At 41.7% G+C, this 12,907-nt stretch overlaps 1 protein-coding gene across 3 annotated transcripts in view; it reads right to left on the bottom strand.

Moving 5' to 3' along the window:
• aplp2 (amyloid beta (A4) precursor-like protein 2) overlaps nucleotides 1-12,907 on the bottom strand; it is a 223,482-nt gene that overhangs the window by 31,408 nt on the left and 179,167 nt on the right. For 2 of the 3 annotated variants that reach the window (XM_043676955.1, XM_043676957.1), the window contains 2 exons: nucleotides 10,270-10,425; nucleotides 2,360-2,395 (listed from right to left, as the gene is read on the bottom strand). In XM_043676955.1, coding sequence (XP_043532890.1) covers nucleotides 2,360-2,395; nucleotides 10,270-10,425 — 192 coding nt within the window. The remainder of the gene's footprint in view (nucleotides 1-2,359; nucleotides 2,396-10,269; nucleotides 10,426-12,907) is intronic. The other variant, XM_043676956.1, reaches the window with a different exon arrangement.

Genomic DNA, 12,907 nt, shown 5'->3' with positions numbered 1-12,907 from the left:
TGTGTCTAGTTTTGGTCCCCACACCTCAGGAAGGACATACTGGTACTGGAGCGTGTCCAGCGGAGATTCACACGGATGATCCCTGGAATGGTAGGTCTAACATATGGGGAATGGCTGAGGATCCTGGGATTGTATTCATTGGAGTTTAGAAGATTAAGGGGAGATCTAATAGAATCTTACAAGATAATACATGGCTTGGAAAGGGTGGACGCTAGGAAATTGTTTCCGTTAGGCGAGGAGACTAGGACCCGTGGACACAGCCTTAGAATTAGAGGGGGTAAATTCAGAACAGAAATGCGGAGACATTTCAGCCAGAGAGTGGTGGGCCTGTGGAATTCATTGCCGCAGAGTGCAGTGGAGGCCGGGACGCTAAATGTCTTTGAGGCAGAGATTGCTAAATTCTTGATGTCACAAGGAATTAAGGGCTACAGGGAGAATGCAGGTAAGTGGAGTTAAAATGCCCATCAGCCATGATTGAATGGCGAAGTGGACTCGATGGGCCGAATGGCCTTACTTCCACTCCTATGTCTTATGGACATAACCCTCACTTCAGTCATCTGTCACCTTTGGAGACCTGCATTTAAAATAAGCGATGGAGATCTCACTTCAACAGAGCTACCAACGGTAGTTTTAAAAACAAGCGGATTCCAATGTCCTTAAGAGACATGTCTGAGCATGATAACTTCAGTGTGGAAATGATACAAACATGGGGAATTTCAAATAAAACTAAAAAGGCTGCCAATGAATAGGTTAGAATCATGAAATAGAATGTCAAGTCAGATTTGAGAGAGACTGTAATTATATTACAGGTTTTGAGACAATAAATAAATAAAACTTATTTGCACTGGTGTTCAATTGGTGGCAAGTGCAATATAAAGATTGCCATTCTCTGGGTTATTAAAGCAGAGAATTGTCTACAAGAGTTCCCGGAACTTTTAATAGGCAGTTAAAAAGGATTTGGACAATGAGGGAAATGTGATTCAGATTCACAATTCAGGCTCAAATCCTAACATATTGGAACCAGTGGCTTCTTCCTATGCTTCCTATGCTCTAAATCTTATCGAAGTCCCTCAAGGTAGTGATAAATCTACAAAGCCTTCTATTTGCCTGATATGAAGCATACTGTCCCCCAAAGGGATGCTGTCGCGGCCTAAGTTACGCCAATATAGACATGCTCACAACTCAAAACAAAAAGGTGCAGTATATGAAGCTTCTATCACGTGTCCAGCCAGGAGTACCCTCTCCATGGATCACCGGAATTTACAGTTCGCTGAAATAGAGTCCTCGGGTCATAATAGACCAAATTCCGCAGTATTTTGGAGCACAGCAACCTTCCTATTGAGTGACCAGTCTTTTCCAGTGAGCCCACTTGATTCTACTAGCTATCTGAATCACATTTTTTGTCGTACTAGAATAGTAAGTACAAATTAGGATTAATTAAGACTCTTGCACTGATGGTAATCTTACAATCAAACCAAAAACACAGACAAGTCTCTGTGCTTATTACAAATCTTGGGCCTGTAGGGCAAGGATCAGAATTATCAGCCTCCTGCTCAAGCACTGACTTAGTTTTCAGGATTTGCTAAAACAAATGACTGACAGTTTACCAATTCAATATCAGCATCAGGATTCCAAGAGGATTAGAGAAAAGCGGGATATTGTAAAGGATGCATGATTTGAGAATTAGGACAGAACACATTGACAACTTTAAAACAGCAGCCAGCTGCCTGAGCCAAATGCTTGGGTTCACACTGCATTTACACTGAAAACAGCCAGTGATTGATGGCTTTTTAACCAAAAGCATTAGGTTATGATGTGATTTGTAAACCTTTGATCATGGACTGGAAAAGTTAACAACATTTCATCATTCAGGGAACACAAACATTCCAGATATATACTTCAAACAAGACACAATAACTAAACATTGTAACAGGATAGCATGCAGATCAGTGCAGTGCCAAAGTGGACCAGAATTACTGATGGTAGTAACAACATTAGTATGAAATGCTAAAATAAAATGAAGAACTGCAGATGCTGGAGATCTGAAACAAACAAAAACAGAAATTGCTGGAGAAGCACAGGTGGTCTGGCAGCATATGTGAAGATAAAATAGACTTAACCTTTTGAGCTCAGTGGCACTTCTTTAGAACTGAGTCTGAAGAAGTGTCATTGGACTCAAAACATGGACTCTGTGTTCCTCAGATGCTGCCAGACCTGTTGTGTTTTTCCAGCAATTTCTGTGGTGTTTGCTACATATGATATGCAACGACTGAGGTGGGAAGGGGATCGCAATCAGGACAGATGGCTGAGGAAAAAGCACGGGTCTGTGAAGCGACATCTGGAACAATCTCAAACCAACCTTTCTTAGCTGCTGACCATGAGTCCGACACTGTGCCTGGCAGCGTAGAAATTGAGAGAAATCAGATAACGCAAAAATTAAGAAATAATGATCAGGACTGATTTAAATCCCCACTTATATCTGCAAAAATTCACTACTCTACAAAGAGTCCAAATACGCAGTGTGTTAGGGACTTCCTTTCATCAAACACAGTACGTACCAGATGTAGAGACAGTGGTAATGTCACTGAACTAGTAATCCAGAACCCAACCAATGCTTTGGAGACACGGATTTGAATCTCACAATAGCAGATCGTGGATTTTTAATCCAATAAATATCTGGAATTAAAAGCTAGCTTTTGATGACTGCATATCCATTGTCATGAACACCCATTTGGCACAGAGGTCTTTTAAATGATAATGTGTATGCCATCCTTACCTCAACAGGCCGACATGAAATTCCAGACCGCTAGCAATTGGGTGAGTTTTAACCACCTATTGAAATAGCCTAGCAAGCCACTCAAATGTATCAAACCATTACAAAATCTAAACAAAGGAATGAAACTGGACAGACCAAACAACTTTGGATAAGAGACTGGAAATGATGACAACAAACATAGCCCATATCCTCCTCACTGCCATCTGAGGATTTGTGCCAAAATTGGGTCAGCAATTTTACCAACTATTCAAATAAAAGCCTAACACAGACATTCTGAATGACAGGAATAAGCAATCCCACAGCTAACGGATCAGACATGAATTCTGTAGTCCTGCCAATCCAGTCATTAATGGTGGTGGACAATTAAACAATTAACAGGAGATTGAAGGCTTCACAAATTTCCCCCACTTGCAATGATGTTGAGCCCGCACAAGTGCAAAAGGAAAGACAGAAACATTTACATCCACTTTCAGCCAGAAGTGCCAAGTCGTCGATTCACACCAGCCCTCTTCCCCAGGTCTCCAGCATTACAAATGCCAGTCTTCAGCCAATTTGATTAATTTGATATCATTTGTTACAATATTATGGCTTTAAGAGGTTATCTGGCCTTGTTTTCTTTTTGAGAAGGGTTTTAAGGTGGACATGGTGAGTTGTCAATCAGAGCCACTGTGGTAAACAACTTGACAGGTCCTGGTTTTTTTCTTAGCAGTTGGAATAACAGTCGCAGCCTGAATGGGTGTAATCAAGCTCCCACAGAACCAGGATTTCAGTTTACATTTTAAATTTTATTCAGTGACAGTTGTTGTTAGGGTCTTGAAGAAAGGGAAGCTGTTTTTTCCCCTCTCTCCATTTCTGAATTGAATTAGAATTAGCCTTGATTGTCACGTGCACTCGAATGAGTGCAATGAAAAGCTTGTAATGTTGCTATTTTGGCACTATCTTAGGTATAGGATACCGAGGTGCAGAATACTTAAATATGTGTTACAGACTTGAGAGAATCATAAATGTTCAGCATAAGAATAAAGATATTTTCTTTTTAAAAGTACACATATTTTAGTCCTTTTATCAAGTCCACGGCAGCCTTCAGACCACCTGGGCCAAGTCTCTTGAACACACTGGGCTTCAAATCTTCAGGCCTTGCTTCCAGTCCTGAAGGGCCTTGCTGCTCCTGCGGAGGCCTCTGCTCCACTTTTCTCCTGGACTTGCCATCCTCAAGTTAGCCTGGCCTGCGACTCACCTCTGGGACTGATCATAATCTTCAGTCTCCACCATTTGCCTCCAGCAAGTTAAATTCAAACAGAGAAAAAAAGAGAAAAAGATGCTCCAGCTGGAGCCGCTTCCTCTGCCACCATCTTGAATCCAAGATTCAGTAATACAGCTAAATTACAGCCAAAAGCTGGGTGTTCTTTCCTGCATGTGAAACGATCTGTTTTCTGAATGTGCTTTTTGCCCAAGGGTGTGTTTATGGGATGTTGCTCTCAGTAACAGTTAATCAATAATAGCTATTGTATCTATTATTCTATTAAGTTTTCCAATATAGTATTGGAAAATGAGCCTCATTCCAATTCCTTCTTTTGTTGAATTTTAACTGTAGTGGATGAATAAAGTGTGTTTTGCTTTAAACCTGTTTGTTTGACCAATCGAATTGCATCTGAAATGCAACCTTACATTTACCTTTAAAATAAAGGTAAGGTCTAGATTATCTTCTGAATGTTTTGAGGGGGTTTTGTTTGGTCTATAACGCATTAACTGGCTGTATACTATAAAGCCCTGACAAGTTTCTGGGAATACCACTAAAGACTTATGCTCCAGATGAGCTGTACCTCGAGATAAGTTGTTCCAATATAGTTACATGGAGATAGTGAGGACTGCAGATTTTAACACTTGCACTTATCTGAATGTGTAAAACTGCCCAGGTATGTCTTGTCCACAATAGGTAGTACAAATCCAATCTAGCCAATTACAGCATTATCAGCATATAGTCGATCATCACCATAGTGATGGAAAGAATCATCAACAGTATTATCAAGTAGCAACGGAATAACCTATGCAAATGCTCAGTTTGGGTTCTATCAAAACCACTCAGCTCCTGACTCATTATAGCCTTGGTCTGAATATGGTCAAGAGAGCTAAACTCTGAAGGTAAAACAGAATTGACTGCTCTTCACATCGAGGCAATATTTAACGAAGTGAAGTATCAAGATGCCTATGAAAAACTAGAGTAATCGGAATTAGGTGGAAAGCTCTCTGAAGATTGGATTCATACCTAGGGCAAAGGAAGGTGGTTATGATTGCTGAAGACCAATCATCGCAGCTCTAGGATATCACTATGGAAGGTCCTCATGATAGTGTACGAGACCGAACCATCTTCAGTGGCTTCATCAACGATATTCACTCCATCATAAGGCCAGAAGAAAGATGTTTACTGATGATTACACAATGGTCAGCATCATTTATGACTCCTCAGACAGTGAAGCAGTCATAGAGGTGTACAGCATGAAAACAGATCCTTCAGTTCAACTCGTCCATGCTGACCATATGTCCTAAATGAATCTGGTTCCATTTGCCAGTACTTGACCCATGTTCCTCTGAACCCTTCCTATTCTTATAACGATCCAATGTCTTTCAAATGTTGTAATTGTACCAGCCTCAACCACTTCCTCCGGCAGCTCATTACATACATGCAACACCCTTTGCATGAATAAGTTGTCCCTTAGATCCCTTTTAAATCTTTCCCCTCTCACCCTAAACCTACGTCCTCTAATTCTGGACTCCTCAATCCATACCATATCCATCCCCTCATGATTTTATAAACCTCTACAAGGTCACCCTCAGACTCCGACATTGAAAGGAAAACAATTCCAACCTACTCAGCCTCTTCCTATAGCTCAAACCCTCCAACCCTGGCAACATCCTTGTAAATCTTTTCTGAACCCTTTCAGTTTTACAACATCTTCCTGCAAGGTTTGTAGTTCAGGTTTAGGGTGTAGGTTTGCTCGCGGAGCTGTAGGTTTGATATTCAGTCGTTTCATTACCTGGCTAGATAACATCATCAGTGGCGACCTCCAAGTGAAGTGAAGCTGATGTCTCCTGCTTTCTATTTATATCTTTCTCCTGGATGGAGTTCCTGGGTTTCTGGTGATGTCATTTCCTGTTCGTTTTCTGAGGGGTTGATAGATGGTATCGAGATCAATGTGTTTGTTTATGGCGTTGTGGTTGGAGTGCCAGGCCTCTAGGAATTCTTTGGCATGTCTTTGCTTCGCCTGTCCCAGGATAGATGTGTTGTCCCAGTCAAAATGGTGGGGTTTTTTTCATCCGTGTGTAGGGCTACAAGGGAGAGAGGGTCGTGTCTTTTAGTGGCTAGCTGGTGTTCGTGTATCCTGGTGGCTAACTTTCTTCCTGTTTGTCCTACGTAGTGTTTGTGGCAGTCCTTGCATGGAATTTTGTAGATGACGTTGGTTTTGTCCATGGGTTGTACTGGGTCTTTTAAGTTTGTTAGTTTTTGTTTGAGAGTGTTGGTGGGTTTGTGTGCTACTAGGATTCCAAGGGCTGAAATTTCTTTGATGTATGGTAAGGTGGTTAGGGTTTCTGGCTGTGTTTGGTCTGCTTGTCTTGGTTTATTCTTGAGGAATCTGCGGACTGTATTTTTTGATTAGCTGTTCTTCTAGAATACGTTGTATAGGTGGTTCTCCTCTGTTTCCAGAAGTTCGTCTGTGCTGCAGTGTTTAGTGGCTCGTTGGAATAGTGTTCTGATACAGCTTCATTTGTGTGTGTTGGGATGGTTGCTGGTGTAGTTAAGTATTTGGTCAGTGTTTGTCGGTTTTCTGTATACGCAGGTTTGTAATTCTCCATTGTCCTTTCTTTCGACGGTGACGTCCAGGAATGAGAGTTTGTTGTCGGTTTATTCCTCCTTGGTGAACTTTATGCCTGTGAGGATGCTGTTGATGATGTTAGATGTCTCTTCTATCTTGTTTCGTTTTGTGATGACAAAGGTGTCATCTACATAGCGGACCCAGATTTTTGGTTTGATGGTTGCTAGGGCTGTTTGTTCTAGTCTTTGCAAAGTAATGCGAGCAAACCTACACCCTAAACATCTTCCTAGAGGAGGGTGACCAGAATTGCACACAATATTCTAAAGTGGCCTAACCAATGTCCTTTACAGCCGCAACATGACCTCTCATGTCCGTAAGACTGCAACAAGATTTAAACAACATCCAGGTTTGGACTTGGATCAAGTAAAACTTGTGCCAGGCAATGACCAAAAAAGGGAAACTAACTGTCATCTCATGGTGTTCAATGGCATTACCAACACTGAACAGCCCATCATCAACATTCACTGACCAGTCATATATATACTGTAGCGACAAAAGCAGGTTATATATTAGGAAGACTGCACAAGCAACTTACCTCCTGACTCTCCAAATTCCACCTACCATCCATAAAGCACAGGTCAGGAGTGCGATGAAATACTGTCCACTTACCTAGATGCAAGCAACTTCAACAACACTCAAGAAGGCTGACAACGGCTCTATAACATCCAGAATAAAGTAGCCAGTTCAACTGGCACACAAACCACCATTCACTCCCTTCACCATGGAGGCATGGGGCAGCAACATGCATCATCTACAAGATGCACTGCAGTACCTTACAAACCCTGACCTCTACCATCTAGAAGGATAAGGGAAGCCGATGCACTATCACCTGAAAGCCTGCATCCTGACTTTGAACTATACTAATGTTCTGCCATTTATGCTGCTTCAAAATCCTGGAACTCCCTTTTATAAAATTTCTGTGGGTACGCTTATACCAGAGGGACTGCAGTGATGCAATAAGAGATGGGGAATAATTGCTAGCATAGCCAGTAACATCCACACCCCATGAGCAAATAACAAGACCATGACCCTAGGCTATTTACAGTTCATCCAGTGCATCACAGAAACCACAGACCATGCTGATCATGGAAATGCTGTGCTGAAAAGTTAACAAATGGTAGGGAAATGCAAATTAATTAAAATTAAGTTTATATTCTGAAAAAGAGAAACGCATGTTTGTCAAAATAGGCTAGAAGGAAATTAGTTATTACACATGACCTGACTGGAGTTGCTTCAAATTGATATACAAATCTTGAAAGGGAAAGGTACATTATCTACAGTCATTAATTATAAACATAGTGATAAAATATTACTAACTAAACTCCACAAAAATGGAAAATGTTTCTTACAATGAAATATATTGTTAGTTGAAATGTAATCCATTGGAAGTGAAAACCACTATGTCTGGTTCTCAAGAAGCCCTTGAGTATATGGGTCAGTCAAATACAATATAAAAAATCTGACCAGAACTTGAGTTTATAGCACCAGCTTGGCAGTTTTCTTTTAGGTGCTCTCTTGTCCAATGTAGACAGGGTTCCAACAATCTCAACTTGTTTCATTTGGCCTTAGAAACTGAGAGTTTCAGCCCAATCAACAGAAAATCCAACCTCGAGATCCTGTGGAGCTGGAATGATGGTGTACGACATTGTACCACAATATGTATCAATTCTCTCCTATTTAAACAGGTTTGCTCTCTAGCATTAAGAACAATTTGTTTGTGTATAGAACGGCAGCTGAAACAGCAATAGAAATAATCAGATGTCATGGGGAAGGCTCAAGCCTCTCCAGTTTGCCTGTTGAAACGAAAGAATATGGGATAATCTCAATGCACTGGTTTCTACAATGCTTTGGCACTGGACAGGTTAGAGATATGATTACTTACAGCGTGGAAACAGGCCCTTCGGCCCAACAAGTCCACACCGACCCGCTGAAGCGCAACCCACCCAGACCCATTCCCCTACATTTACCCCTTCACCTAACACTACGGAGAATTCAGCATAGCCAATTCACCTAACCTGCACATCAGTCCCAAATGATTGAGAGATGAAACCGGAGCACCCGGAGGAAACCCACGCAGACACGGGGAGAATGTGCAAACTCCACACAGAGTTGTCTGAGGTGGGAATTGAACCCGGGTCTCTGGTGCTGTGAGGCAACAGTGCTAACCACTGTACCACTGTGCCGCCCACAGATGCGAGAATAATGTTCTCTATGTTGGGGAAGTCCAGATCTGGGGTCACAGACTAAAAATAAGGGGGTAAGCCATTCAGGACTGAGATGAGGAAGAATTTCTTCATTCAGACAATTGTGGACCTGTGGAATTCTTCCCCATAGGAAACTGCTGGGGTCAGTTCATTAAATATATTCAAGAACGGGCTGGACATGGCCCCTGCAGCTGAAGGGATCAAGGGGTTTGGGGAGAGGAAACAGATTGTACAATCAGCCATGAATATATTGAGCGGTTGTGCAGGCTCAGAGGGCTGAATGGTTACTGGTACACTTATTTTCTCAGTTTATACTGAGATGTGGACACCTGCACATATAATCCAATACGGTACCTACCTTTCTTTGGGGAATTTGCAAATGCTGACAAATTGTTGCCAGGTTTAGCCACAGAACAGCTATCAGAAAGAGTTCCAGAAAGAGAGCCATCCAGTCAACAGTATATTAGGTCTTTCCTGCTTTAAAAAAATTTGTTTCTTTTCTTAGAAGCTGCATGGCCAGACAGTTTGGGAATTGAACCCAATGCTGAATCACCATTGGAAGATTTTACCCCCTGCCATCAATTGTCACTGATGTCAATCACTTTTAACTTGCAACTTTCAAGAGCTTACAACACGATAGACTATTTTAGTTATAGATTCTATTAGTTCCAGGTTGGAAAGGGTTCCTGTAATTGACACAAAATAATGACTGGGATGATACTGGCTGGAGAGACATGGAAGCAATCCTCAGGATGAAGTCAGTAAGGACAACAGCAAGAATTCCATTCAATATTATATGTACATGAGGGATGTAAATCACTCATTTACCTTTTAAAGCTTGTTACCATGCAAAGTGCCATACCATGAATCTATGAATGAGTCTATGAAGGGTTTAGTCTGATTATTAAACTCAATCTAAACAGAGTAATTTGAAAACAGATGGCAATGTGGACACAACAACCAAGGGGCATTGAGGTGATGAGGGAGGAAAGAGAGAAAGCAAAAAGAGTAAGAATGAGGAGGAGGCAGTTTCATGAGAGAAAAAGAGACAGAGAGACAGACAGAGAGACAGACAGAGAGACATGGACAATGAGGACTGGCACATACTGACCAGTGAAATGTTATTTATATATTATATATATCTCTAAATAATTATATATACAAAATACCCCGTTTTCCCCATCCCAGATTCTAGGATGGATCATTATCTCCCCTGCTCTGTCACTACCTGCATATTACCTTAAGAACTCTAATCTAAACTACAAAGTGAGCTGCATTTTTAACAAACGCTTTAAATTCTTGACCATACTTTGAAAACTCTCTCGTAAGGTTAGATGCCTTTGTTTAAGTTTTATTACAAAAACATCAATTTCTTAATCATTTTAGTCAATGACCAAATAATTTTGCATTCACATACCTTGGACATCAGTGATAGCTGGCATTGTCTTAACCTGAATAGGTCGGAATGGTTTGCCGTCAACGAATGGTGCCTCGACAGAATCAAAGGCAGTTTGGCTTTCTGAGCTGGAAGCAAGCTGATCCACACTGAAATGTTGCTCCTGCAGTAGCTCATCTAGGGAAAGTGCATTTCACATTTTCACATTTTGCTGAGACAAAGCAAACTCTCTGAATAAATTCACTACATAAAAACCAAACAGCAGCTGAATTACAAATAAGTTGCAAACATTCACAATAATAAGGTTGTTAAAGTACAGCACACTTTTCTAAAGCAATCTCATCTATCCCCTGGATTGTCTTAAACTTTCTTCACCATCCATACATTATTTTCAAGCAGCAAGGAGCCCAATGTTGCACAGTTACAGCTGTCTGGTCCTGCATTATTGGGCTACTGACTTCGATTTCGTATGAGAGTGTGAGGACTGTAGCTGCTGGAGATCAGAGTCGAGAGTGTGGTGCTGGAAGAGCACAGCAAGTCTTCCTGCTGAGGCTCATTCCTGATGATGGGCTGTCGTCCGAAACGTCGATTCTCCTGCTCCTCGGATGCTGCCTGACCTGCTGTGCTTTTCCAGCACCACACTCTTGACTTAGATTAGGTGCCAATTCAATTTACTTATTATGAGCAAGCACTTGTAAAGCCATTGAAGACTAAGACTTCAAAATGTGGGTACAGATTATAAGTTAGAAACATGCAGATCATAAGAAATAGGAAGCATAGGCTGTTCTGCTCCTCAAGTCTGCTCTGCCATTCGATAGGATCGTGTCCCTGAACAGGCTGGGGTTTTTTTCCCTGGAGCGTCGGAGGCTGAGGGGTGACCTTATAGAGGTTTACAAAATTATGAGGGGCATGGATAGGATATTTGGACAAAGTCTTTTCCCTGGGGTGGGGGAATCCAGAACTAGAGGGTATAGGTTTAGGGTGAGAGGGGCAAGATATCAAAGAGACTTAAGTGGCAACGTTTTCACGCAGAGGGTGGTACATGTACGGAATGAGCTGCCAGAGGAAGTGGTGGAGAGGCTAGTACAATTGCAACATTTAAAAGGCATTTGGATGGGGATATGAATAGGAAGGCTTTGGAGGGATATGGGCTGGGTGCTGGCAGGTGGGACTAGATTGGGTTGGGATATCTGGTCGGTATGGACGGGTTGGACATCTCTATGACACTATGACTGATCTGACATTCTTCATACCCACTGTCCTGCCTTTTCCTATAACCCTTGACTTCACCTACTAATCAATAATCTATCCAGCTCAGCTTTAAATGTACATACTGACTGCCGCACAGCTCAGTGGCAAGCACTCCCAAAGACTCTCAACTCTCAGCTAAGAAATTTGTCTTTAACACAGTCTTAAATTGGCACCCTTTATTGAGGGTATGCCCAATGGTTCATCCTCTTAGCATTTACTCTATCAAGAGCATTTACCCTTAAGAATCTGAGTTTCAATGAGACCACCTCCCGCTCTTCTAAATCCAGTGAGTAGGTTCCCAAACTGTTCAGCCTTTCCTCATTTCTCAAGACTAGTGAACCTTCTCTGAACTACTTCCACAAAATTTCCAAACAACTATATTTTCTTAGGTAGGGAGACCAAAACTGCTCAAAGCCCTCCCAATATGGTTTTAACAGCACATTGTACAGTTGTAGTGAGACTTGTCAACTCTTTTGCTCCAACCACTTTGAAATAAGAGCCAACATTCCATTAGCCTTCCTGAATACCTGCTGCACCCATGTGCTACCTTTCTGCATTTCATGCAGAAGTAACTCCACATCCCGTTTTGTTGCAGCTTTCTACAGCTTTTCTCCATTTAAATAACGTTCTTTTGTTGTTCTTCCAAAATGAATAACTTTACATTTTCCTTCATGATAATTTGTTTGCCAACATTTTGCCAACTTACTTAAGACGCAGGTCAGGCAGCATCAAAGGAACAGGAGAATCGACGTTTCGGGCATAAGCCCTTCATCAGGTTGCGCTTTTCCAGCAACACATTTTTAAGCTCTGATCTCCAGCATCTGCAGTCTTCACTTTCTCCTAACTTACTTAAGACCCCTCCCACCCAGATTATAATCTGTTCCACCCTCTTCCATTGGACAGAGGAATACCACTCTTGCTAGTATCCCTCTTGCAACATGCCTTTCCACCTGTTTTTGTCATCTGCAAATTTGGTGACAGTACATTTGCTTCCTTCCTCCAAGTCATTAATATATGCTGTTAACTGTTGTGGTCCCTGCACTGATCCCCATGGAACCCCGCTGTTTACAGGTTGCCAACCTGCTGAAGAATCCTTTAACCCACTAACTGTTTCATGCTCATTAGCCATTTTGCTATCCATGCCAATATACTATCTTCAACATCATGGGCTTAATGATTTAACATTTTTGAGAGACATCTTGTCAAATTCCTCCTGGAAGTCTAAATATATAGAACATAGAAGAATACAGCGCAGTACAGGCCCTTTGCCCCTCGATGTTGCGCCGATCCAAGCCCACCTAACCTATACTAACCCACTATCCTCCATATACCTATCCAATGCCCGCTTAAATGCCCATAAAGAGGGAGAGTCCACCACTGCTACTGCCAGGGCATTCCATGAACTTAC

The sequence above is a fragment of the Chiloscyllium plagiosum genome, chromosome 35 (assembly GCF_004010195.1).
Source record: "Chiloscyllium plagiosum isolate BGI_BamShark_2017 chromosome 35, ASM401019v2, whole genome shotgun sequence".
NCBI classification, from domain to species: Eukaryota; Metazoa; Chordata; class Chondrichthyes; order Orectolobiformes; family Hemiscylliidae; genus Chiloscyllium; species Chiloscyllium plagiosum.
Note: the sequence above shows the minus strand (reverse complement) of the source record. Positions and strands in the feature narration are given on the sequence as shown.